At 47.7% G+C, this 27,046-nt stretch overlaps 2 protein-coding genes across 2 annotated transcripts in view; one reads left to right on the top strand and one right to left on the bottom strand.

Annotated features, from left to right (window-relative positions):
• Nucleotides 1–1,072: 1,072 nt before the first annotated feature.
• On the top strand, nt 1,073–22,314 carry AIFM1 (apoptosis inducing factor mitochondria associated 1). Its single transcript, XM_026702974.2, has 17 exons — nt 1,073–1,233; nt 4,242–4,381; nt 5,139–5,229; nt 6,366–6,395; nt 9,125–9,243; nt 9,339–9,469; nt 11,290–11,380; nt 12,382–12,466; nt 12,734–12,810; nt 13,211–13,319; nt 14,982–15,089; nt 15,359–15,447; nt 16,842–16,982; nt 17,562–17,704; nt 18,987–19,111; nt 20,656–20,852; nt 22,054–22,314. The coding sequence occupies exons 1-17, from the start codon at nt 1,161–1,163 to the stop codon at nt 22,123–22,125; spliced, it is 1,821 nt and encodes a 606-aa protein (XP_026558759.1). The 5' UTR covers nt 1,073–1,160; the 3' UTR covers nt 22,126–22,314.
• A 1,520-nt stretch (nt 22,315–23,834) lies between these two features.
• Nucleotides 23,835–27,046, bottom strand: part of BCORL1 (BCL6 corepressor like 1) — a 41,364-nt gene continuing 38,152 nt past the window's right edge. Inside the window, 2 exon segments of the mRNA XM_087941034.1 lie at nt 23,835–25,808; nt 27,006–27,046. The exon segment at nt 27,006–27,046 is cut by the window's right edge and continues 116 nt beyond it. Of these exon segments, the coding sequence (XP_087797160.1) occupies nt 25,523–25,808; nt 27,006–27,046 (327 nt within the window). The 3' untranslated portion in view covers nt 23,835–25,522.

Raw genomic sequence — 27,046 nt, 5'->3', positions numbered from 1 at the left:
ATTCCATATTTTCTATTTCCATTCCATTCCATTCCACCAAGTGGACCAAGGAGAAGGAAAGGCTGGCTTCTCCAGCAGATCTTTTGCATTCCTGGTTAGAAAAGGTGCTATTTTTGTAAATCCCCTAACCCCCACCCCCGCACGCTTACACTGGTGAAAGCAAGCACGGATTCCCTAAAAGCTTCCTCTACCTCGATCCAAGCTTCACCCAGGAGTTTCTATCCAACTCCTTGCTTACAAAATGACACTGGGGGCTGCAAAAAAAAAACCTTGGACCCTGATGCCCAAAGACTCTCCAGCAGACCTGTACCAGCCCTCCTCCCTTGCAGTCCAGCTGGTGCTGACTGAGTTAGAGATGTGGGGCAGGTCCATTCACGCAGAAGAAGAGGCTGCTCCCAGAGACCCTGTGCGTGGATCTGCACAACCCTCCCTCCGGCTCTCTCCCCAATGCAGTGCGTATCATTTATTTCTTATTCAATAAATATTTTGAATACAGTGTATTGTCAGGGCATATCATTTGCAGAAAAGCAAAGAACAAAAAGATGTATTAACACAGATGCTAATACCAATTGCAATCGTGTAACAGAATAGTTTCAACTAGATTTATTTATATTAGCTCTTTATATTAACTTATTTATACTGGCGTATTTATCATTATAAACCAGAGGTCTCCAAACTTGGCAAGTTTAAGGCTTGTGGACTTCAACTCCCAGAATTCTCCAGCCAGCTAGACCTCTGTTATAAACCATCTTTATATTCAGTTCATAGTAGCAATAATCTTCATTTAATTTCCACCTCTCCTCTCTAACCTCTCGTAAAACCTATTCCATGTTAAGTAATATTCTGGGTCTTCTTTGTCCTTTATTTTTAATGTCAATCTATCCACCTCCGCCCAGTCTTCACATTTCTAGAATTACAAAACCCGGCTGTAGCCCGAAGCCAGCCACGCCCCCTTCCCCACTCCCTTGCCCCCCCCCACCTCCCCACAGGCATAGAGTACGAATGCCTAGAAAGGCGGGCAGGGTCCAGCTTTCCAGCATGGCGTCGAGAGCGCGCAAGGCCAGGCACCGGCGCGCCTGCGCAGAAAGGAGGGGGGGGGAAACACGGTTCTTCCATAAGGGACGGTGACCGGGAGTCCCGTCCGCGCCCCGCAGGTCGTCATGTTCCGCTACCGTCTAGCCGCGCGAGCGGCTCAGGGCCTCGGGCGGAGGTCGTGTTTTGTGGCGGGGCCAGGTGAGAGGAGCTTTCGCTGGGAGCGGTGGAGGCGGGTCGGACGGAGGGGTGCAGAACCCGTGGAGAGCCCCTCCCCTTACACCCGCTCCCCTCATCCTGCCCTCCCCTCAGAGGGGCTCATCGGGGTAGGGTGGGCTGGGGTCTGTCTCTTGCCGGCCCCCCTTCTTTAAGTGGCCCCTCATTTGCTCCTCAAAGCCCCCTCCCTCCCTCGCCCCGCAGGTACAAGCCCCCCCTCCCAACCCCTAACGAGGGAAATCCAGTGGCCGCGAGTTCCGCAGGACCCGCTGAACGGTCCAAGGTCGTTCTGACAGGCACAGGAAGGAAATGGGTGCAGCTTCTGCTCGAGAGTCCCTTCCCGGGGAGGAAGCTGCTTTGGGCCGGAGAGGTGGGGGGGGGGAATTGAGCAGCCCCGGAGGGCGCCAGGTTGGAGGAGCCTCCTTGCATAACCTGGTGGAATCGGGTGGGGAGGAATATCAGGTGAATCTCCCGATCTGGCTTTGCCCTGAACCTGGGCTGTTTGCTAGAATCGCCCAGGCAGAAATGCATGGCTAAATCTCTATGGAGGTTGTCAATCACCCAGGTTGTCAATCACCCAGGTTGTCAATCACCCAGGACATGGTTGTCCTCCAAAGGTGTTTTTCCAAAAGGCAACTGGACTTTCTTTGGGTTCCCCTCTCCCCTTTGGAAACGTTTTGGCTTCTCCTCCAAGAGCTAAAGAAGCTTCTTTAGTTGAGTTGAGTTTATAGTTTCGTTTATAGTTTAATTTATACTTTAGTTTCTAGTTTAGTTTAGTTTCTAGTTTAGTTTCTAGTTTAGTTGAGTTTATAGTTTAGTTTATAGTTTAGTTTATAGTTTAATTTATAGTTTAGTTTATAGTTTAGTTGAGTTGAGTTTATAGTTTATAGTTTAATTTAGTTTAGTTTCGCTTTAGTTTACCATGGATTTCAGTCCCCAAAAGTGCTTCTCTGAAAGGCAAATGGTCTTTTGGGGTTTTTTTTTTCTCCTTGAAAACATTTCGGCTTCTCCTCCAAGAAGTTTCTTTAGTTCAACTAGAACTTCACGAGTAGCTATATTGAATTCTACTGTACAGTGCCATATTAATGCAATATCAGGGGTTTTCAATTCAATTGTACAGAATGCGAAGGAGGTGTGTTTGTGTTTTATTTGTATAGTTATAATGTACACTGAAGATGGCATTTATTTTCGTTGTACGAGGTGCAATGACAGGTAAAGTAAACTAAGAAGCTTTTCAGCTCTGGGATGTTCTAGTTGAACTAAAGAAGCTTCTTGGAAGAGAAGCAAAATGCTTTCAAGGAGAAAAAGCCTGCTCGCCTTTTAGAAAAGCACCTTTGGGATAGAAATTCCAGTTTTTCCTCTGCCTTGTCTTTGCAAAATGCCACTTTTCCACTGCAGAGAAGCCCAAACTTTTTCCAAAGTTTCAGAACAGGGCTTGTAAAGAGACAATGAAGCTGTCTGTCATTGCAGGGTTGTTGTTTTTTTTTTTTTGGGAAACTTGGCTTATTCCTCAAAGGCTTTCATTGGTATTCGTGAGTTGTATACATTGACTTATAACAGTTCATTTGTTGTGACCGAAGTCTCAATAGCACTGGAAAAAAAGTGACTTTGGGCCATTTTTCACACTTAGGATCGTTGCAGCATTCCCACGGTCACCTGATTTACATTCAGACGCTTGACAATGGACTCACATTTATGACCGTTAGAGTGTTCCGAGGTCACGTGATCCCCTTTTGCGACCTGACGGGCAAAGTCAATGGGGAAACTGGGTTCACTTAACAACCATGTTGCTAATTTAAGAACTGCAGTGATTCGTTTAACAAAAATAGTGAGAAAATTCATAAAACGGGGCAAAACTCACTTTAGCAAATTCCTCACTTAACAACATAAATTTTGAGGTCAATTGTGGTCATAAGTTGAGGACTTCCTGCATTCTATCAGTGCTTGTTCTCCTTGGTTATACTGGGCTTCTTGAATTAAGTCTCAGTGCATAGTGTTGCACAAGTGCGGTCTGTCTACGGGTGTTTCGATTTTACAGGTTAGAACTATTATCTCCAAGATCAATGTGTCTGTTTGCCAAATGTCACCAATTGAGAAAGAAATGGATAAAACTTAATTATTGCATATAAAATTACCCTGATCTTATTTCAATTATTTGCCCTCCATGTCTTATATGGAACAATTTATAATGAAGTTGTTACTTTATTATAAACTACCAAGTCATAATTGTTATTCAGCAAGAAATGGGTGAAATGTGGCATTTAAGACACTATTAAAGAAGCCACATTAAAATAATTAAAATAATAAGAGGATCAAATGCCTCTCCTGTCTAAATTCTATTTCATTAGAACTGTGAACTTGGATCGGAGATTATCACGCATTGCCTTGAACAGTTGTTTAACACACCTCGTGCACATTCCTTTGCCTCTTGCAGGCAACCCAAAAGAATTAAAAGTTCTTTTTCCTGTTTTTAATTTAGCATAATAGACCAGTTAAGATAAACATTGTAAAGTCTAACCATGTGAAAGATAAGGGGGAAAGAGCATGAACCTGAGGTTTTGCTGTGGCATGTTCCCACTTACACATGGCACCCTGGGAACTGTAGCTTAAGCAATCTTGGCCCTCTGGTAGGAGACCATCTGTTTCGTAAGATATTTAATGACTTAATAGATGGTCAAATTAATCAGAAGACAACGAAAATGGATGCATGAGTCCTATTCTGACCATCTGTTTCTGAGAAGAGGGCTATGTCGTGTGAGCCAATGCTTGAGACCAACTTTAAGGGGTGTCCACTACTTTAAGACTTGTGGACTTCAACTCCTAGTATTCCCCAGCCAGCTTGCTGGATGTTGTGATGTCAATCACTGTCATCTTTGGCCAGACAACTGGTTGTCCTGTGAGGAAAGCCTTCTTGTGGGAGGGTTGGCCTTCTTTTCATCCATGGTTTATGAAAGTGCATCACTGACAATCTTCCTAATAAATTGTGGTTCCAGGCCTCTTCCAGCGATGGAAGATTCCCTCAGAAAGACATCCCTGCAGGCAAATGACGACCTCTAATTATTCATGGCAGCACAACAAAACACTCTATACCTCCGTGGCGTTGGGCATCTTCGCAATTGGAAATGCGTTCTATGTAAGTAGACCCTGGATGACCGAAAAAAGGAACCCAATCTAACCAGGTGGCCCTCTTAGCCTGTATTCTGGCTTCCCATGGTTTTTTCCCCCTAAAAATATTGAGGACAGAAATTGGGATGATTGGGGGAAAAAATAATTCTGCTGCCATATCCCATCAAATGGGCAGAGCGGTGGCTCAGTGGTTAAGATGCTGGGCATGTCAGCTGGAAATCCGGCAGCCCAGGTTCGAGACCCAAGTGCCATGTGACAGGGTAAGCTCCCATCTTCACCTCAGCTACTGGCATTCTAGCAGTTCGAAAGCATGCAAGCGCAAGTAGATAAATAGGTATCACTTTGGTGGGAAGGTAACACTACTCCATGACATCATGCTGCCCACATGAATGTGGAAATGTCTTCGGACAGCGCTGGCTCAGTGGCCTTGAAACAGAGATGAACTAAGTACCTCTCACGGTCTCAACCACTCACTGTGTCCTAAGATCACAGCATGAATTTCTTCACTTCCACAAAACTTTTTTGATTCTGGTTTTTTAAACCCGGGTCCTACAAATCAATAGTTAACTGGTGTCCAATTTAGCTATTAACGAAAGAAGCTCTCAGCTTCAACAACAGTTTTAGGAAAGGCTTCCCAGCTGCTGTTCTTGCCACTGGAATCGCAAGCTAAGCTGTAGCAAAATGCAAAGTTGTGTGAGTGGGGGAATGGTGCTCCCCCTGTGCCCCTGTAGGGTTGTGAAAAACGTGCCCTTTTCGTTCTACAGGCCTACGTGATTTTGAAGAGGGCTCGACAACGAGATGTAGACCGTGCAGAGAGGAACGAGCGCATGGCTAGCCAGATGAAATCCCTCTCAGGTAGGCGCCAAGTTGTAGCAAATTGGCTTTTATAGCTCGGTTCTGTAGGTTTTCTGAATTTGAAGTGGGTTTTTAGCACTTGAGGACGCACAAAATTTCCATGGGAATCTAAGGTAGCCTTAGTTGTCCATAAACATAGTTTCAGAAATTGGAGCAATAGACCCTGATTAGACCAACTGGAAGATCAGAGATGACAACTTTTTGAAGACAACATTGCTACTCTTAAATAGTAAACACAGCAACAATAGCAATAGCCCTGAGACTTATATACCACTTTACAGTGCTTTACAGCCCTCTAAGCGGTTTACAGTCAGCATATTATCCCCAACTACCCGGGTCCTCATTTTACCCACCTCGGAAGGATGGGAGGCAGAATCTTGAGCCTCCCATCCTTCCGAGGTGGCTAAAATGAGATTTGAACTGATGCAAGTGGATAGAATTAACCTGCAATTCTGCATTCTAACCACTGAGAAGGAAGGAAAGGAAGGAAGGAAAAGAAGGAAAAGGAAGGAAGGAAGGAAGGAAGGAAGGAAGGGCAATAGCACCTAGACATATACCACTTTACAGTGCTTTACAGCCCTCTCTAAGCACTTTACAGAGTCAGCATATTGCCCCCAACAATCTGGGTCCTGATTTTATCAACCTCAGAAGGTTTGAAAGCTGAGTCAACCTTGAGCTGGTGAGAATCGAACTCCTAGCAGTGGGCAAAGTCAACCTGCAAGACTGCATTCAAGCAATCAAAATAAAAGAGGACTAGAAAAATATTGAAGACCTGGACACTGTATTTACTCGCAGCCTGAGAAAGCATACGAGACAAAGGTTTCGGACACGGTGGTGCAGTTCATCTCAATGCAGTCCTCGAGACTGATTTCCCATTATTTATTAAATTTCTGTGTCACCCACCTCACTACCGAGCGACTCCGGGAGGCTCATGGAATGAAGGAAACTAGTGGAGAGAAACTCTTCATGTCAGCCAGGGAAATGGAATAAACTACCACCATATTAGGACTCAGCGCTTATTAGCTGCACCAGACAACTGTAAATAACAAGCACATTGCATGTTCTGTGACATAAAATTGTACCCTGTGGTCCTGTACTTGATATCCTGCCAGACTCTTTATCTTCTCTCTTTTTAGAAGGAGATTCTTCCTCCCAAGGCACTAAAGGTAAGCAAGAGTTCTTAAAAGCAAGATATGGTTTGTCCCACCACCAGCCCCACTTGAATTTAGCCTTTTCGTCCTATAGCACAACAAAACAATTCTTTTTCCACTCCAGTGAAGAGTCGCACAGCAAAAGCGGACATAAAAACTAGTGCAACTGGGGATTATTACATTTTGCTTCTGCAGAGTTGATAGCTGATCATTTTGGTCGACTTTGGACCCTTTGGGGAACTTGGGAAATGCTTAATACTGCACAAGACCGTTGGTCCTCGCAGCTTAACTGTAGATCGTATAAATTGATCTACAAGGCTTGGCTTTGGTTCCTTCAGAGTCCCTTTAAAAGTTGTTCATAAACTGAGAATGTCATCAAAAGATAGAATCATACACTTATGGCTGAATATGTATGCATGTGTGTGTCTATATATATGAAACAGACATCTTGCGATCTCTGGAACTAAAAATTACATTTATTGTACTTACTAAGCTTTCGTCAGCCTTTGCTGACATCGTCAGAATATTAAGTTACCATTACAGAGATCTCTGCCTTTTTATATTATTAATCAATTTAGCCCTTCCAACCACCTCCCATCTGTAATCGTAACTTTTTTGTTTCAGTCATGTTAGTCACAGGAGGCTTATCTTTTGTGGTTGGTTCCTCCCTTGTCAGTCTCAGCACACACATTTCTCTTTCTCTCTCTCTCTCTCTCTGTCTCTCTCTCTCTCTCCCTCCCTCCCTCCCTCCCTCCCTCCCTCTCTCTCTGTCTCTCTGTCTCTCTCTCCCTTCCTCCCTCCCTCCCTCGGATAAATCACTGTTTTAATGAACTATTTGAAGGGAAGAGATTCTCTTCGTCCAATGTCGGTTAAATCCAAGGGCATTTTTGTAGACATGGAAAAAGTCTGACTGCAGTTTTGTGCATATTGCATTACATATTTTGTGCATATATATGTTGAGCCACTTGCCTGCCTGCCTGCCTCTCATCTTAACCTGGGTTTTGCCACTATTGTTGGCCAATTACTCTGCCGGCCATGCCACTGAACCAGGAAGCAGAAATCTCAGCAGAATGAACTCTTCCCATTATTTCAGAGACATCTAGCCACACATTTTATTCTTTGCATCCAAAGCCTGTTGAAGTGAGGTCTGTTAATTTAAGCATTCACTGGTAGACCTCGACGTATGACCACAATTGAGCCCAAAATGTCTGTTACTAAGCGAGAAATTTGTTAAAGAGTTCTGCCCCGTTTTTTTTTTTTACAACTTCTTCCTGCCCTTGTTAAGCGAATCACTGCAGTTGTTAAGTTCGGGAAACAGTCGTTAAGTGAATCTGGCTTCCCCATTGACTTTCCTCACATGACCCCTGGATACCCGAACCGTCATAAATATGAGTCAGTTGTCAAGCATCCCGTTATGAATCACTTGACCATGTGGGGACGCTGCAGTCGCGGTCATAAATGTAAAAAAACGGTCGTAAGTCACTGTTTCAGTGCCGTTGTAACTTTGGTCACTAAATGAACTGTTTCAAGTCGAGGACTACCTCTACTACATTTTAATCTTGATGGACCATAAATTTGAATTCAGTTTAAACTTGATACTGGGGTCAGGGGATTATTGGTCCTGGCCTTGCTCGGTTTGGCTCCTCACACTTGATGGCAACTCCAGACTCTTAAAAGTTGTCCGTGCTTCTCTTGTGGCAGAGCAACAGATTTTGCTCTTTGCAAAGCTTTCTCAGAGCCCCGCTAGGACACCCCGGGGATCAAACCTGCCTGCAAAAGGTTGCCGTGTTGTGCTGGATGGTTCTCCAGGAAGTGCTGAAATCAGGTTTAGTTGCCAACCCAATCTGTAGCAATACTTGCTCTTTGCCTCGGATTGCAAAAGACCCTAAAACAATGTGTATGCAATGCGGGTGGACTTAGGGATGCGGTTCTTGATGCAGGGGGAACCAGAGCATTAAAGGAGAACATTTGTAGCTCAGGGTTGAGAGGAGGGGTCCTTGGGGCTGCCCGGGCTTGGTGGTTTTCTTGCAGACGGTTCCTTAACCCAAACTAGGTTACCTCAACAGTGCTAGAAGGGAGGAGGGTTTGCGCTGATGAAGTTGCCTAGTTTGGATAAGGAAAAACAAAACAAAAAACCAACCTCAAGAACACTAAGGGGTCCTCAAAACAAAAGCAATTGTAGCTGCTTCCGAAAAAGGAATTCACAGGTATCAGGAAGACAAGAGTAAGGCTAAGAACTCCTGCATTTCAGCTTTCTTTCTTTCTTTCTTTCTTTCTTTCTTTCTTTCTTTCTTTCTTTCTTTCTTTCTTTCTTTCTTTCTTTCTTTCTTTCTTTCTTTCTTTTTCCTTCCTTCCTTCCTTCCTTCCTTCCTTCCTTCCTTCCTTCCTTCCTTCCTTCCTTCCTTCCTCTTTTCTCTCTCCCTCTTCCTCCCTCCCTCCTTCCTTCCTTTCTCTTTCTTTCTTTTCCCCCTCCCTCCCTCTTCCTTTTCTTTTTCTCCCTCCCTCCCTCCCTCCCTCCCTCCCTCCTTCCTTCCTTCCTTCCTTCCTTCCTTCCTTCCTTCCTTCCTTCCTCTTTTCTTTTTCTCTCTCCCTTTCTTCCTCCCTCCCTCTTTCTTTCTTCTTCCTTCCTCCCTTCCTTTTTCATTCTCTTTTTCTCCCTCCCTCCCTTCCTTTTCTTTCTCCCTCCCTCCCTCCCTCCCTCCGGAACTAAGTTCTGTTCATGACATTTTTATTACTTCCTGCAGCCGCACCGGCAGGTCCTCGTCCAGAAGTCCCGCCCCATGTTCCTTTCCTGCTGATCGGGGGAGGCACCACCGCATTTGCTGCTGCCAGATCCATCCGGGCTCGAGATCCTGCAGCTCGCGTAAGCACCCCGAATGTCTCACTCTTACTTGGCGGCTTTTTCTGGGGCCTGTTGAGGTGTTGAATGTTGTGTGTTCCTGTGTTCCCACACCCCAGGTGTTAATTGTGTCTGAAGACCCTGAGCTTCCCTACATGCGCCCTCCTCTCTCCAAGGAGCTTTGGTTTTCTGAAGATGCGGATGTGACGGAAACTCTGCGGTTCAAGCAATGGAATGGCAAGGAGCGGAGGTGGGCTCTGGCTTTTCCCTCCCCTTTCAATCCGAAATGATAAGAGGCAGTCCTCAACTTATAACCATTTGTTCATTGACCGAAGTTACGGGAAAAGTGAACATGATCATTTTTCACACGTATGACCATTGCAGTATCTCCACAGTCATGCGTGATGACGCAAAGGGCGTGGCACAAAGGCAACCCAAGTCAGATAATCGGTAGGAATCCCTTTATGAGCTCCAACTTTGCCCCCAATGTCCTGATTACCTTCTGGGCTGGAGAAAAACTCTCCCAGGAACAGCCTTTGGCTGCAGAGGATCAAGTCCAAAACGTGGTCAACAAAAACTGTAACTATCAGTCCAATCAAGGCAAAATGAGGAAATTAAGTTTGGCAGGGCAGGAGAAGGAATTCCAGATGTGAAGGAACGGCTGTAATTCAACACGGTTGGGAGGATGCCAGGAACGCAGATAACCAAAGTCAACACAAGATAAACTCACGTTTGCTCCCAGCAGCTGCCGCAGTCAACATTCAGTTCTTATAAACTCTCATTCCCAGGTGTGCCTTATGAAGGGAATCAGGGCCCTTTCCTCCCCCGTAAGCCATGCAACCCACTTTGCTCTCTTCTCTGTTCCTCCCTGCGTGCCCTAGGATGAAGAGGGGTTGGGCCTGGGTCTTCCTCTGAACTCCCTTGTTCTACCTCTCCCCTGCTCTGTCCAGCTGGACTTTGCCCTTGTCTAGTTTCCCCCACAGCCAACAGAGCCACACTTGCACTTCCTGTCAGCTGCTCATCTTCTTCCTCAGATTCAGACTCTGACAGGGGCATGACATCAGTGTGATCCAAATCCAGACACTTGGCATCTGACTCCTATTTATGAATGGTTGCGTCGTCCCAGGGTCATGTGATCCCCTTTTGTGACCTTCTGACAAGCAAAGTCAATGAGGAAGCCAGATTCACGTAACAACCGTGCAGGTGTTTTGTCCTAGGCCTCCCCAAAAAGCACTAAGCCCACTCTGAGTCCCGGCAAAACTTCTGTTTATTAAATGAATGTGAATTTATTGCGTTCACATTCAGCCAACGGCCCGGCAAACAGTCTTGCAAAGGTATAATTATTAGCTCAGACCTTCTCTAACTTGGAAAGCTGCCCGGTAAATATTTCCACGCTTAGTGCTGACAGGGAAGGGCTGGGCACACAGTCAGATCTTCATGAGGCTGGAACGAACGAATTGTTTCCTGCAAAAGCTCCCTCCCCTTTCGCTCCTTTTTTAATCCTGATAGGAGGGGGCCATTCATCGTTCACCTGTGGCCTTACTCCCTGAGTTCTTAATTGTTCCTTCCTTTTGGCAGCTCTGCGCATGCGCAGGCTGGGAACCGGTTCCAGAAGCTCCCCTTCCTCACTGCTGTCCGAGCCCGAAGGCAGCTGATGACTGCCAACCTGCCCTGGCTCCACCTCTGCCTCTGATGCAGAGCCCTCATCCGAGCCTTCCTCAGCCTCCAGGACTGGCCCAGGTTCCTCCCCAACCTCCTCATTACTGTCTGACTCCGCTGCCAGCTCCGCCAGCCACAACAGCAGGAAAAGTTGTAAAATGGGACAAAAACTCCTTAGCTGTCTTACTTAGCAATGGATAATTTGCACTCAGTTGTTGTTAGTGGAGGACTGCCACAGTAGTTGTGAGATGCCCAAGTTTAAAGCCTTTATCCAGGAGCCCACAGAGAAGACGTGGCTGCGTCTCGAGTAGTACTCCTCTGCTTCACAGAAAAATAAAATCCTGGCACTTCCTCACAAAGTCTTCGTTTTCTTCCTCCTAACTCACCTTCCTTCTTCTCTCCTCCCTGCAGCGTGTACTTTCAGCCCGCTTCTTTCTACACATCCCCTCGCGACCTGATGTTTGTAGAGAATGGTGGTGTAGCCGTCCTCAGCGGAAGGAAGGTGAGTGGAACAAGGATCAGACCTTGGTTTGCAGCCCATTTTTACTCTGTCCCGTTCATTTTTCTTTCTGCAGGCAAGGGCAGCCAAAACATTCAAAGTGCACCATAAATTCGAAACATAAATACTTTCTGGCCATCCCTAGTAACACGACTCTTCTAGGACAATTGTTCTGGTTTGGTGAAAAGGAGCACAGATGGCACAAAACCAAAATCCCTTGAGCAAGCCGCGGTGGCCCAGCGCTGAACCATGAACTATTCTGTATAAATCTCAGTAGCTGAGTTCACCCAAGACTTTCAGACAAAAGCTAACCCAGCTGTGCGTGAGGGCAACTTTGCCAGCATAAACTTTTTGACAGAGGTGGGGTCGATGCTCTTTATAGCTTTGACTCAGATGCCTAGATTTATTGGACCAGTCCCAGTTACCAGTCTGATGGTGACCTTCTACTACTGCACCATAGAGAATATCTTAATCCTGCACCTCTGTATGGTTTGCCAATTGCATAGGGGCAGATAGGAAAGTGCTCCAAAGGGTTAATGTCATTGCCCAGAAGATCATGGGTTGCCCTCTCCCCTCTTTGGAAGACCTTTATAGCTCCCACACCCTTAAGAAAGTTTAAAACATCCTCAAAGATCCATCTCACCCTGGGCACCCTTTTTTTGAATTGTTACCATCTGACAGATGCTACAGAATAATAAAAACAAGGACAAATAGGCTGAAAACAGCTTCTATCCCAGGGCAGTAACTCTACTGAATTATGCTGTATAGGGCAACACTAATGCAGTATCAGGGGTTTTCAGTTCAGTTGTACAGAATGCGAAGGATGTGTGTTTGTGTTTATTTTCATAGTCATAATGTACACCGAAGATGGTATTTAATTTCGTTGAACGAGGTGCAATGACAAGTAAACTAAAACTAAAACTAGGGATGAGCTCTGTTTCTGCTCCAGAGATGCGAAGAGTCATTCTGAACACAGAGAAAAAGCAGCCTTGTTTGACTTGCAGGTGGTCCACATGGATGTCAGAGGCAACACGGTGAAACTTGACAATGGCCTGCAGATCGCCTACGACAAATGCTTAATTGCTACAGGTGAGGAGGGCCTGCTAGGTTGACTTTATGATCATGGGGGTTTGCGAGGGGCATAACTTTGAGACGGAAGTCACTTTTCCGGAAACTGTCCTCGCTTTGAAACATCCTGAACGGATCGTAAGGCGAAGACTGTCTGTAGTTACATCGGCGGGATGACATCGTTGTGTACTGGTTTCACTGCCATTGGCTACAGACCCTCTTGGGTGATGGCCTGAAGAGCTTTGACCTGAAGTCCTCAGGTGAGCTTATTCTACCTTCCCTCCTTAGGTGGTTCTCCAAGGAGCCTTCCTGTGCTTGAGAGGGGAGGTCCAGAGGTGCAAAAGAGGCTCACGCTCTTCAGGAAGGTAATCTGAGGAAGTGCCTTTGTTGGTTGCGCTCATCTACCTCTTAATTTGAAAAGTGTGCAATGAGCAGAGTTTTAGATTTTTTTAAAAAAAATGCATTAAAATTTCATTGATTCTATTTCATTTGTATGTTACTTGGCTGGTCTCTGTATTTCCATGAGCAGAAGGAGAAAAAAAATACAGTACAGCTATTCTATGAAATGTTCAACCAAAACTTGAGATAAGGAGTAGATTTTTCGGAGATCTCAGTGGGTCTAAGAAGGCAGATTTGTTTCTTTCACCTGTCCTGTGGCATGTTTCTGATCTGACTTTAAAAACAAAAAAAGAGAGAGATAGGAATTTTATTAAACCTGATGATGAAAAAGAAAAACGGATACAAACTCGCACAATTTCATTGCAGATTGAGGATTTCCGTTCACTGGAGAAAATTTCCAGAGAAGTCAAATCAGTCACCATTATTGGTGGTGGGTTCCTAGGGAGCGAGTTGGCCTGTGCTTTGGGGCGAAAAGGTGAGTGTGGTCACCCAGAAAGAGCAGCTGTAAGTGGCTCTTAGGTTTTTTTAATTAAGGTATTGGAACCAGTGACTTCAAATGTATCTAAATCCTTGTTTTCCTTATGAAATTTCATTGCATATATCAGTAAGACATCTATTAATGATATATTCATTGCATATATCAGTAAGACATCTATTAATGAAGACAACTCTTCTTGTTTTCTATGACCTATCAGGAATAATAATAATAATAATAATAATAATAATAATAATAATAATAATAATAATAATATCATGTGTTATCCCAATTGTAATTGGAGCCCTTGGGGCAATACCTAAAGGGCTACCTCTCTATTTGGAAATCCTGAATTTATCAGACTTGAATACCCTGATTCTGCAAAAAACCACACTACTTGGAACAGCCGATATCCTCCGACGCTACCTGAACAGTTCCTAGGTCCTTGGTTGAGCTAGCAACCAACCCCAAAGGCTGTGAATCTCACTAAAGATTAACCAATAATAATAACAACAACAACCAGAACAGCAAAATACTGCGCTACTCGGAACATCGTATATTTTAAGAAAATACTTGGTTGATACCTAGGATGCTGGCAGCAACCCATCAGTGCCAGTTAATAATAATCGTGATATATTTTTAAATGTCCAGTTGACTGCATTTCATGTTTACTGAATAATGTCTATAATTAATAATAATAAAAATCTGGAAAAAAACTGGAAAAAAGTCACGAAATATCGCGACCTGACCATTGAAACTACACGATTATGGATGAAATATGTAACAGTGATACCCATTGTCATCGGGGCACTTTTACCATGTCCAAGAATTTTACAACGCTGCCCTGTGTGCTGTGCCTTTTGATTTTCTCTCTCCTGAATTTTGGCTTAGTTCTAGACGTTTTAAAAAATTACCTGACACAACGTGGCATTTCTTCAGATACTGAACTCCTACTCCGGTGTATTTTTGGTACTCGGGCATTAACTCAGCTAAATAAACCAAATTATTTTATTTTATTTTTTTATTGCAGCCTAGCACATTAGTTTTCTTGGATGCCAAAGAAACAGCAATACCCTCTGGTAGCTGGCTGGCTGGCTGGCTTTATAAACCCTCTGTTTCCAAACCATTCAGCCCAGATTCCTTGGTGTTGCTGCTCATTGGCCTTGTGCCTGGCCTTCATTTGGTGTGTGTGTGTATTGTCCATGTGTTTAAATATTTGCCCTTGATCTTCAGTTTTTTTTTTTTTCACTTCAAGGCAGCTAGCAATAAGCAAACAAGAAAAAAAAAGAGACTATAGCTGCGTCAAATCAAATGAGAGGAAAGAAAAAGGCAACAACCAAACCAAACCAAAGGCTCGGCAATAAAGTTTTTTTAAAAATCGGCATATTGTCTGCACCTTTTCTGCCAAAGCCTGTCAAGCCTCCTCCAGATGTCTTCCAATGGTATAATTCAGCCTAGGCATCCACAGGCAGGTCGGCTTTTTCCTGGTTACTTTCTGCCTAGTAAGAAAACCGGAGTGAAGCCGTTAATGGCCACGCGTTAAAAGAGAGACATGTTTGCAGGGCCCACAGAAACCCCCGATGCCCAGATTCCAGGCTGAACGAATCACTCCCAGGAAAAAAAACCAAGTAGGCAACCTAAGCTCTCCCCTTCCCTTTGCAGCGCAGTCGAAGGGCCTTGAGGTCATCCAAATGTTCCCAGAGAATGGCAATATGGGCAGAGTCCTTCCTGAATACCTGAGCAACTGGACCACCAACAAAGTTAAGCAAGGTGAGACTGCCAATTGCTTTCTTTTCCACCACTGTTCCTAGTGCGGCTGGAGGCTTAGCGGGTGGAGTCTGGGCAACTGAACGTAGCTGAGCGTTTACTGGCCGGATGCCTTTCCTGTCACCAATGCGAAGTTATATTCAGTGGATATATTCTCATTGTGCCCCGAGAGAGAAATACCTGCCTCTACCTAGGATCGAACTCACAGTCTCCTGGTTGTGAGGCGAGAGCTCCGCCTCTAGGATTCTCCACCTCCGCCTTTCTATTTTCAGAGGGGGTCGACGTGATTCCCAACGCCGTGGTGAAGTCGGTATCTTTAGCCGGGGATCGGCTGCTCATAGAGTTGAAGGATGGGAGGAAAGTGAGTAATGCAAAACAACGCTTGCGTATTTCTCCAGGGTTAGATTGTGCCAAAGGTGCTTTTTTTTCTTTTTTTCTTTTTCAAGAGGCAAAACTGGACTTTCTGGTTTTCCTGCGGAAGACGTTTCGCTTCTCATCGAAAGAAGCTTCTTCAGCTCATTCTTCGGAGCTGCTCGGATGAGAAGCGAAACGTCTTCAAAGAAAAAAAACAGAAAGTCCAGTTTTGCCTCTTGAAAAAGAAAAAAGGCACCTTTGGGGCAACTGTGGCCTTGGGTGGCTGAGAATCTGCATAGACATCGAGGGTTAGATGCCTGTGAGTTCCATTTAATGCAAAATTTGTGGAGTTTCCCAGAGGGGGTGTGATGATCCAGAGTGTTAACACAAACGTAACAAAATCCAGAGTGTAAATAAATGTCCTTTAATGCCTCCAACTTGGCCCCACTGTTCAAATAATTCTCTCTTGGAGATCAAACTTACTCAAAAATAGTCTTCAAAAGAAAGCAATACAGTCCGAACTCAGTGAGCAGGTAGAGGTGAAATAAAAAACCAAAACAAACTACAAGGAAGGAATTTCCACAACGGACCAGGATAAGTAATTACCAACTTCAAGGAGATAACAAGGCACAGTCTGTTGGAAGGATGCCAACCAAGATAACTTCAGCCCAAAATAAAACATGCTTTGCTTCTGGCAATGCTGTGTTTTAACCGTCTCTCTTATATACTATATATTACCATAGCTTCAGCCAATGATGGGGCTCATGGCCGCTTCCTCTCTCATAAGCCAAGTTGTTTCATTCTCCATTCCTCTCTGCGTGCCCTAGGATGCAGAGGGGATGGGCCTGGTTCTTCCTCTGACAGCCCAGCCGGCCTCTGCCCTTCCTCAGCCTCCTCCACAACCTCCGGAGCCACATCCCCACTCCCTGTGGGCTCCCTCCTCTCCCTCAGAGTCCGACCCTAACAAGGGCACGACAGGGGGCTTGGGACAATGTCTTTATAGTAGCTGTCAGACTTCTAAAGCAGGGCTCTCCAACCTTGGCAACTATATGAGCCTGGAGGACTTCAACTCCCAGAATTCCCCAGCCAGCAAAGCTGTCTTAAGTTTGCAGGAGTTGAAGTCCACCAGGCTTAAAGTTGACAAGGTTGGAGACCCCATTTGTAAAAGGACTCCCACTTAGAGAAAAGTTTGATCCGTTTCACGGGCCCGATCGTGGGAAACGGATCCAAATTCATATTATTTTGTCCACCACCCGTGCCTCTTCACGATCGTTCCTCGGTGTAACCTGCCCCTTGGGGCGGTGTGGGGGCAGAGATGGCCTTTTGGTTCTCTTTGTATCCTAAAATCCCCGTTGAAATGCGCTGTGCAAACAGTTGTGTCTGCTTTTTCCTTCCGCTCAGGTGGAGACGGATCACATTGTGGCAGCTGTGGGCTTGGAGCCCAACGTGGAGCTGGCAAAGTCGGCCGGCTTGGAAGTCGATTCTGACTTCGGGGGCTTTAGAGTGAACGCCGAGCTACAGGCCCGGTCCAATATCTGGGTGGTAAGTCTGGATGTCCTCACAAAGACCCACAAAGAATCCAACATGTAGATCAGCCATGAGATCTGAGAAGGAGCTTCTCAAAATCCCACCATCAAGCTTCAGGTAGTCCTCGACTTACGACCCAACAGAGCCTGAAATTTCTGTTGCTAAGCAAGTCGTTAAGTGAGTTTTGCCCCATTTTACAACCTTTCGTGCCAAAGTTGTTAATCACTGCAAGCTGTTGAGTTAGTAACACGGTTCTTAAGCGAATCTGGCTTCCCCGTGGTCAGAAGTTGCTGACCCCAGGACAATGCAACCGTCATAAATGGGAGTCAGTGGCCAAGCGGCTGAACTTGTGGCCGCAGGGATGCTGCAAACGGTCGTACGTGTGAAAAACATGCGTGCAGGTTCCTTTTTTTCCCAGTGCCGTTGTTAGCTTTGAACGGTCAGCAAAGGATCTATTGTAAATCAAACAAGCAAAAATATAATCCCAAAGTGAAGCCATCCCAGCAAACTGAAAGGCGAGGGTGAAAATGCACCTTATCTCTCTCACCTTCCTTGTTTTGTCTCCCTCCCCCCCCCCCACCCACCCCCATACAGGCAGGAGATGCTGCGTGTTTTTATGACATTAAGTTAGGCCGGAGGCGAGTGGAGCATCACGATCACGCGGTTGTGAGTGGAAGGCTGGCGGGAGAAAACATGACGGGAGCATCAAAGCCGTATTGGCACCAGTCCATGTTTTGGTAACTTTTCATTCCTTTTCCTTCTTTCAGTCCAAGGACTGTTGAGAAAAACGATGCAAAAGGGGAGATTAGATTACAGGTTATGGATTGTTAACAGAGTTGGAAGGGACCTTGTAGGTCATCTAGTCCAACCCCCTGCCCAAGCAGGAGACCCTACACACCATTTCTGACAGATGGGAGTCCAGTCTCTTCTTGAAAGCTTCCAGTGATGAACATCCAACAACTTCCAAAGGCAACTTCTGTTCGATGGGTTAATTGCTCTCACTGTCAGAAAATTCCTCCTTATTTCCAGGTTGAATCTCTCCTTGATCAGTTTCCATCCATTGTTGTCTGGCCTTCTGGCACTTTGGAAAATAACTTGACCCCTTCCTCCTCTCTGTGGCAGCTCCTCAACTATTGGAAGACTGCTCTCCTGCCTCCCCTGGTCCTTTTCCTCACTAGACTAGCCACGCCCAGCCTCCTTTACCTGATACCTGGCAGCAGGGGAACACTCCACGGAGAGGGAACTAACAATGGCAGAGAGAAGCTACAGAAAATAGGGACTGAAAGAGGCCTGAATCCAGCCAAGGACTGCAGCAAAATAATTCCAGAAAAAAATAAATCGCCAGTGCTTTCTTTACACACTGGGGAGGCGGCTGGTCAGCAGCTCACAAGTTTGCTGATGTCACCCACCCTCCTCTACCCAGGGTGTGTAGCCCAACTTGTGCTTCCCAACGCACACACAGGCAGCGCAGAATAAAATGCAGACCACCTCTGGCCACAGCTGTGAAAAGAATTCCAGAGGCTGTCCTCTAAGTGCTCCTTGTCCGTTTTGTTTCTGAGTATCTCTGCTCCCTGTGGATCTGCCTTGGGTTGAAGGCATGCAGGTGGCTGCAGAACGTCCTTGCAAATCCTTCCCAAAATTGCCACTGAGCTGTCATTTGTGACCTGGCAGAAAGGAGAAATGCCAAACATACCGAAGGCATCGTATTAATTATATGTAATCAACTTCGTTATACTTAAAAAGGAACGGCTCGCTTGTCAGTGATCTGGAGTTTGGTCCCCAATGGCTTTCTGTCAGAAGAACAATATTTGGAGTATGATTTGTGTCTGCAAAAGGATTTGTTCTTTCGTGGCACCAAAAGAGAACGATGTTCCAGCGTTAGGTTCATTTTAAGTCCAAAGGTTCAAAAAAAAAAAAAAAAGAGAGAGATCCCTTTATGTCAATAGCAAGATTCCCAGGATTTCATCATTCCTTTCTAAACTAATCCCCATATTGTGTGCTCTCCTGGCTTCATTTTAGGAGCGACCTAGGCCCAGATGTTGGATACGAAGCTATTGGCCTTGTGGACAGCAGCTTGCCCACCGTGGGGGTGTTTGCTAAAGGGACAGCAAAGGACACTCCAAAATCGGCCACGGAGGAATCAGGTTAACAGTCTGAATTATTCTAGAGGGGTTGTTTTCCATGGGGTGGACCGCTAGGCTACCTGGGTAGGCCATACTGTGGTTTTATTATTTGTGTAAGCCTTCCTCCTTGTGTGACCCAGAGTTCCAAATCTTAGAATGTAAGGATTTGGGAGTGACCTCATCGGTCATTAGTTCAGCCTCTCCTGCCTGTGCATCGCAGGCAGGTGGGCCTCCAAATTCTGTTGAAACACCCCCAGCAGAGGGGCTACCACCCCCCCTAAAGTAATCTGTTCCATTGTGGCAGTTTTCTCACCATGGGGAATTTTATCCTGGTCCCCAGGCCAACTTCTGCTGCCTTTTTCTTTGGGGTCCTATGTTTTGAAGCTACCGTGAACCATTTTTGCCATTTGCGAGGCACAAAAGGCCAGATCCGCAGGTGAAGGTCCAGTTAAACTGATTTATTGCTACTCGTGCCTATGCAGTGGAATCTTCTCAACTGACCGTCAGCACCTGCTTGGAGTTAGATAAGGGTCAGTAGAATTCAAGGGGGAGGTTGGACTTAGTTTGCTTATGACTACATAGAGATTCTAGGCAGAGTCCTTTTTTAACTCCCCCCCACCAGGTTTTGCCACTCCTCCTCCCACATTATCATTTCTTATTTGACCTTTAATATACTTCAACATTGCTGTCACCCCCTGGTTTTCTTATCTCCAGACTGAGTATATCCAAATATCTCAAACATCCTCAATAGATATTCCTTCCAAAGCCCTTAAGAGACTTCAGTGCTCCAGTGTGTCAGTGTAATAGCAATCGCACTTAGACGTCTATACAGCTTTGTACTGCTTGACAACCCTTTTTTCTAAGTGGTTTACAGTCAGCCTATCACCCCTCAACACAGTCTGGGTCCTCATTTTACCCACCTTGGAGGGATGGAAGGCCAAGTCAACCTTGAGACAGTCAAGTTTGAACTGACAGTGGGCAGATGTAATACAGCATTCTAAGCACTGGGAAGGAAGGAAGGAAGGAAGGAAGGAAGGAAGGAAGGGGAGGGGAGGGAGGGAGGAAGGAAGGAAGGAAGGAAGGGGGGGAAGAGGAGGGAGGGAGGGAAGGAAAGGAAGGAAGGGCAATAGCAATAGCTCTTAAGACTTATATACTGCTTCACAGTGCTTTACAGCCCTCTTTAAGTGGTTTATAGAGTCAGCCTCTTGCCCCCCAAAAGCTGGGTCCTCATTTAGGTTGGAAGGCTGAGTCAAGCTTGAGCCTGGTGAGATCCGAACAGCCAAATTGCAGGCAGCTGGCAAGCGGGAGAAGTAGCCTGCAGTACTGCACTCTAACCACTGCGCCACCATAAAGCGGTTAACTTTAGGGCCTAGTGTGCTCTGAGGAAGTAGCCTCTTCTTTTCGAAGGCTGAACAAGCTACTCATGCCTACCCAGTGGAAATGGAAGTGCCTGTCTTTTGAAAGCACGGGGCCTCCCGGGTGTGATGGGAGAAGGAAGGGTCCCAATATCTTTGGGGGGGGGGGCAATTGTTGATCCAGTTTGTGTTTGGCTGATGTTCATCTAGGAACTGGAATCCGTTCAGAGAGCGAAACCGAACTGGAAGCCTCGGAACTCAAGGTCTCCGCGGCCTCCCTTTCCACCCCGCAAGCTCCCCAGCAGGGAGAGGATTATGGGAAAGGCGTCATTTTCTATCTCCGGGATAAAGTGGTGGTAGGCATTGTCCTGTGGAACATCTTCAACCGGATGCCAATCGCTCGGAAGGTCAGCTTGGGCAATTCTTCTCCGGGAGGGGGCGTAGGGTGCATGCACGGAACCAACCGGGTTGGAGGAAGGAGCATTGATGGGTTCAGTTTACTCCGATTTGGAATTCTGTAGCGTGCCGATGTACGCAGGTTACACATGTGTTATGTACGTAACAGGGTAGAAACCGCAAGATGGTGAGATCTAGTCCTGCCTCGAGCACAAAATTAGCTGGGTGACCTTGGGCTAGTTTCTTTCCCTTCGCCCTAGGAACGAGGCAATGGCAAACCACTTCTGAAAAACCTTGCCAAGGAAACTGCAGGGACTAGTCCATGCAGTCACCAAGAATCAGAGGTCCTCATTTAATGACCCCATAATCCCTTGCAGGGTGAACTCTGGGCAAGTGAATGGAGCGGAGTGTTTACCGGCCAGATGCCCTTCCTGTCACCAATGTGGAGTTTCCCCCCCCCCAGAAATATTCTCATTGTGCCCAGAGAAAGAAAATATGACTCTACTAGAAAATATCTCGTCCTCTGGATGGAGTTTGGTCAAAATTTCTTACTTCCCTTATTTGAAAGGAGCATATAATAAGCTAAAGAGAGCCTTGAGATTCAGCTCCAGCATATAGAGACGAGGACGATGAAGGAGGGAGGGAGAGTGGAGTATTTGCTGAATCTTGTGATAGGCTGGCAGTGGGAAATACAGATGTTGGCAGCTGGGTTTACAGAAAGTGTGCAGTGATTTAATAAAAATCTAGTCCTCCAGCAGCGAGCGATTCCTCTTCCACCTTGTAACATCCAAATCTCTTTTGACCTTATAATTATGGATTGGGTTAATTCTTTTTTTCCCCCTACTACTTCTGCCCTTACTCACCATTCATCAGCAACTAAGGATCTACGGGTAAGGCTACTTCGGAGAAGCAGGCAAACACAAAACTCTTCTAAAATGCAGAATAATGAAGGATGAAGTGAGCTAAAGCGAAGTGCCCTGTGCTTCTTCTTTCCTTTCTTGCCCTTCCTGGATAAAGGAGCCAGTAGCCAGAGATTTGTCCAGCTTTTTAAGTGGGCTTGTGTTAGGCAAGGCACGAGTAGATCCAACAGAGAGAGAGAGGGAGAGGGAGAGAGGGAGGGAGAGAGAGAGAGGGAGGGAGAGAGAGAGAGAGAGAGACGCCTGCCCCAAGGGCCTTTTACTGAAAAAAATGCTTCCTTTTTTTCTCTTGCAGATCATTAAGGATGGGGAGGAACACGCTGACCTGAACGAAGTTGCCAAACTTTTTAACATCCATGAAGAATGAACGCTGGGGGGGCAGTCTGGGTTGCCTTTTGCAAGTGGAGTGACAGAGACACGGGCGCAGCCTTGTACAAATCCTCTCCGTTTGTGTCTTCCTGCCACTCTGGGGCAAATGTGAATAGGAGATTCCCGGCCCCGTTTTTCTTTTCCTGCACCGTGAATTAAATGAGATTTAACTTTGCTATGACGAAGACCCAGCCGGCCTTGGCCTACTCCCTTCTCTGCTCTTAACTGGAAGGGGGGGGGGAATATTAAGTGGGGCAGCGGTTTACAGCTGCTCTTCGGAGCGACTGGTTCTATAGAACCGGACACAACCGGTAAGACCCCACCCCTGGGCTACTTGGAGGTTTGCCGGTGTTCTCAGAGTCGCCTCAGTGACTCTCTTAAAAGGATGCAAATGACCAGCTGCCTGCAAAGAATATAAAACCTTCCATTTCCCACCATCCAGCCAGAGCTGAAGGAGCTTCTTGGATGAGAAGTGAAACGTCTTCAAAAGAAAAACCAGAAAGTCCAGTGGCCTCTTGGACAAAAAACACCTTGGGGAAATTTCTGTAAGTCCCGTACGATCACAAGGGCAAACTCTCCTTGGGCAGGAGGCCTCTGACCTCGGCAACTTTTTAAGACTTGTGGATTTCAGCTCCCAGAATTCCTCAGCCAGGCTGGCTTGGAGGAATTCTGGGCGTTTGAAGTCCACACGCTTGCCAAAGTTCGGGTGCTGGAGCAACCCTTTGATATGCTGAGGGAGTAAGCTAGGCCGGAGCAACTGCTTTGGTCTCCTGCTGAGTCCATCCCATTTGAATAGGCTGAGTGGCCTGGAGACAACCCCCTTGCCTCTTTTGTTTGACGTATCTGTCAAGACCCAAAGGCAGCTGATGTTTTAATGGAGTGAAGTCCTCTCCTCAGGCCCGAGGCTCCTTCCGCACCAGTCCCCTTAATATTTACATTTTAAAAAGAGCCAGGACCCTGTAAATCCCACCGGCTGGCACGCCTGGATTCTTAGAAACACAAAGAGGTGTCTTTTAAAAAAACGGCACATCCGCAGCTGAGGCTGCTCTGGCGCGGCTGAAAGGGTTAAGGGCTCCCGTCACGGCTTGGAACCCGGCCACTTTTGTGGAGCAGGAAGAGCGCTGAAGAGCAAGGCAGGAAACCAAAGAGTTAAAAGGCGGCTCTTAAAACGGGAGCTCCCAGCTGTTTTTAACCGCAATTCCCTTCCACGTTTGATTTGGCTGGCGGGAACGGCAGGCACAAAAGGCGGCGACGGCTTTAGGGTGCCTGAGAAAAAGCTGGACGCGCGTAGATAGCGGTCCCGCTTCCTGGACCAACTTTCCTGCTGCCTTCGACTTATTCCCCCTTCCGCCCTTCTCTGAGAAACAGAGCAAAATTCAACATGGTCCCTCGGAAAGACCTGCTACACACATGCACACACACCGAGCTCAGATGGGCTGGGCACCCGTGGCGTGCAGAGAGAAAGGATGCTGGGGTTTGATCAAGGAAGGAAGACGAGTTTCCCTCGTGGCCAGGATAAAAGCGACAGCAGGCAGGGGGATCCCAGCTCCTCCTCCTCTGCCTCTCCCAATCGTCCACGCAGCACAGAGGTCCTTTTCTCCTCTTCCCAGCGGAGGAGCCGGCGTCGTCGGCGATGCCAGGTCCTTCCACCCACCTTACTGTGCAAGACCCACCCGCCCCCTCCCCAGAAATGAGACACGGGAGACGGGGGGCCCTGATGCAGGTTTTTTCTGTACAGAAGTGTTTTTTTGACACCAAAAGCCTCGTTGAAGAAGAAAACAAAACCGAAGGGGGGGGGAAAGGGGGGGTGGGGTGGAACCAGCAGCCAGAATAAAACACCCAAAGGCTGAAGCCTCGACATGAGAAAGAAGAAAAGGGGGAGAGGGAGAGAAAAAACAGAATTGGGGAAGGGGGGTGTAGAAGAGGCAGGCAGCCTCCTTGGGGGAAACGGAGTGGGGGGGAAGACAGAAGTGAGAGGAAATGCAGCTTTATCCCCCCCACACACCAACTGGGAGGGCGGCGGGGTGTGTGTGTGTGTGTGTGAGGTGGACCGCAACACAAAAGAATGAGCAAAGCATCCTGGCACCCCGAGTCCCGTTGACAGGGGGGCAGCTGGTCAAATGGGACGGCCCAGTCCTTGGTTAGCACCTGTACATTAAAACTGTACCATCTATGCCAGGGGCCTCCAACCCTTAGTAACTTTAAGCCCGGAGGACGACTTCAACTCCCGGGAGCTCCTCACGTTGCTAAAGGTTGGAGACCCCGATCTGTGCCCCTTTTCCTGCCCCCCCAAAAATCCCCAAGCTGGGCTGCTGCTCCACTGCCTGGCTGAAGAAGGTGGCCGGGCCAAGCTCGACTCTCCCCCACCCGCCCCCCGGAAGATTAAAAAACAAAACAAAACCACAAAAAGATACCCCCCCCCCCAAAAAAAAATAGCAGGGAAGAGACAAGGGGGGAGTTAGACCAGAATACTGAAACTCCTTTGGCTTCCATAACCGGTTCGGTCCCCGTCCGCCTCTCCCAAAACAGCAGAGATGAGATAACCGGGAAAAGGGTGCGGAGGGAGGGAGCCCAAGGGGGAATCCTTCCCCCTCCCCTCCCCAGAACAGAAACTGGAGGTCCCCCCCCCCAAAACCAAAGAAAAAGGGGGGGGGCAACCTCATTGTCTTCCTCCTCCTCCTCCTCCTCCTCCTCACATTTCATAAAGTCCACGAAAGCAGCAGCAGCAGCAGTCTGGTCCAGCCGGGATTTGAAAAGGGGGAGGGGGCGCTCCAGGAAGACACCCCCCTCCCCCGCTTTGCCCCTCCTGCCGCTCCCCCTTCCCAAGAATCACAGTGATACAGACCTAGCAGAAAACCCTCCCCTCGCCCCTTCCCCTCCCCCCTCGCACTCCCCTCCCCCCCCCACTCAAAAGGAACACCACAAATTAAATACTAATTAAATAAATACCCTGGAAGAACTTGGGGGGGGGCAGGGTTTAAAAATGAGGAGGGGGAGGAGGAAAAAGAGGGAGATGCGTTCCACTCCAAAAAATAAACCCCCCCCCCAAAAAAAACAAAAAACCCACCAAGTTCTGCAAGAAGGAAAGGAAGGGGGAGGGGTAGCACACTTTAAGAAGTCCGCGGAAAGCGGGGAGGGGGGGGTTGTTGTGGTGGAGAAAGAGGGCGAGGAGGAGGCAGCTCCTGGCCATCTCCCTCCCCTCCACCTGCCCCCAAATGGGAGGAGAGCCGCCAGTCAATCGAAGAGTTGCGCTCCATCCCCTGCGGCCTCGTGGGTCCGTTATTGCCTCGGGGTGCAGTCCGACGGGGTGGGTGGGGAGACGGCGGGAGGGGGAGGCGGGGCCTTCTCCGGCTGGCCTGTCACGCGGGAGTGGGGGAGCAACCCCACCCCCCCGGTCAGCTGCTCCAGGCTTCGAACGCCACTTCGGAGCCCAGCAAGCGGACCAGCTCCGGCTGGTAACGGACCAGCTCGACCGTCTCTAGGGCGCCCGGAGTAGCCGAGGGACGACACACGTATTCCCGGATTTCTTCGGGAGCCAAGACCTGGCTGAGCGAGATCTGGTGCTGGAACTCGGCTCGGGGCAGAGTCGCCACCTCAAAGTGCGGGAAGCGAGCTTGAAAGATGCGGGAGGAGAGTTTGAGGCGCTTCAGGACGTCCGAGAAGAGGAACCAGTTGCAGGGCCTGGAAGAGAAAAGGGGACACAAACGGAAGTCGGGCGGGGTGGGAACCCCGAGGGTCCCTCGGGACGGCCGCTCTCGGACGTTGAGCTGCACGCCTGCCCCAGGCAGCCATTCAGGGGGCCCAATTCCGACAATGGCGTTGGGGAGGCCCCGCTGCAGCCTTCAAAACTGCATTTTGGGAGGGGGGGATGAGGTGAGGTCACTTCTCTCTCTCTCTCTAGATTTGGCTTAGCTTTTTTTAAAAAAAAAATTAATTGGGGGCTCCGAGATGCCGGCTGGAAGATTGTGTAGGTTAAATGTATCTGGCAGGCTAAGCGACAAGGTTCAAAAGATATGCCTGGGTTGTGGGTTAAGTCCATAAGAACTCAGGAGTTTGGAACTGGCTACAGACTCACCATCTCTGCCTAATCCTCCTTTTTCTTTTTTTGGTGTTGGAAGATGAAACGCCAAGACTTTGGCCTCCTCGTGAGAAGGAAGGGCTCGCTTGGAGAAGAGCCGAAGGCTGGGAACGGTTGAGGGCAAAAGTCCCCTCCTTCTAGGGCAGGGGTCTCAACCTTGGCCACTTTAAGCCTGGAGGACTTCAACTCCCAGAATTCCCCAGCCAGCTTTGCTGGCTGGAATCTGGGAGTTGAAGTCCTCCAGGCTTAAAGTGGCCAAGGTTGGAGACCCTGTTCTAGGGGCGATAGAGAATGAGGTGGCTGACGGGAGTCACTGGACAGTCACTTGTCTGGAATGGTATAGGTCCTCCTACGTGAGCAGGGGGACTGGACTAGAAGACCTCGAAGGCCCCTTCCAGCTCTCTTCCGATTCTCATTCAGCGGGTGTGAGCTTAAATCGACTCTGTAGAGGACAGGAAGGCCTGGAGGAGCGTTGTCCATGGGGGTCGCAATGAGTCGGACACGGCTTAGCGACTAACAACAACAACCCTCCAAGCCCTGCTAAAGTCCCTTGGAAATCACCCTAAGGAAAGAGGGGGGCCTCCCTCGTCCCCTCAACCCCAATAGTTTTTGCTAGCCTCTCATTTGCCACAGCGGGTCGCCCAGATGCCCTTCCCCGCGCAGAGCAGCTGGCAAGCCACCTGCCAGCTGTGCCCAAGCTTAGGAATCAGGGGAGGCGGGGCAGAGAAAGGGGGCGGGGCTCTTGCATAGGGGGAAACCTCCCCACTGCTCCGCCGAGACGCTCTCAACAGCTCCCTTACCCTCGGGAGACGGAAACTTGCAGGTTGTAGCAAGGGAGCAA

The sequence above is a fragment of the Pseudonaja textilis genome, chromosome 12, assembly GCF_049901715.1.
Source record: "Pseudonaja textilis isolate UNSWEBS1 chromosome 12, rPseTex1.2, whole genome shotgun sequence".
NCBI classification, from domain to species: domain Eukaryota; kingdom Metazoa; phylum Chordata; class Lepidosauria; order Squamata; family Elapidae; genus Pseudonaja; species Pseudonaja textilis.
The sequence above is the reverse complement of the archived record's forward strand: the minus strand, read 5'-3'. Positions and strand labels throughout refer to the sequence as shown.

What these genes read in the sequence shown, in the direction of transcription:
- AIFM1 (XM_026702974.2), top strand. Translation starts at nt 1,161, where the DNA reads ATGTTCCGCTACCGTCTAGCCGCGCGAGCGGCTCAGGGCCTCGGGCGG. An exon ending in TTCCTCCCAAGGCACTAAAG is followed by an intron (nt 6,396 to 9,124) that starts GTAAGCAAGAGT and finishes TACTTCCTGCAG; the next exon opens with CCGCACCGGCAGGTCCTCGT. An exon ending in GGATGCCAATCGCTCGGAAG is followed by an intron (nt 20,853 to 22,053) that starts GTCAGCTTGGGC and finishes TTTCTCTTGCAG; the next exon opens with ATCATTAAGGATGGGGAGGA.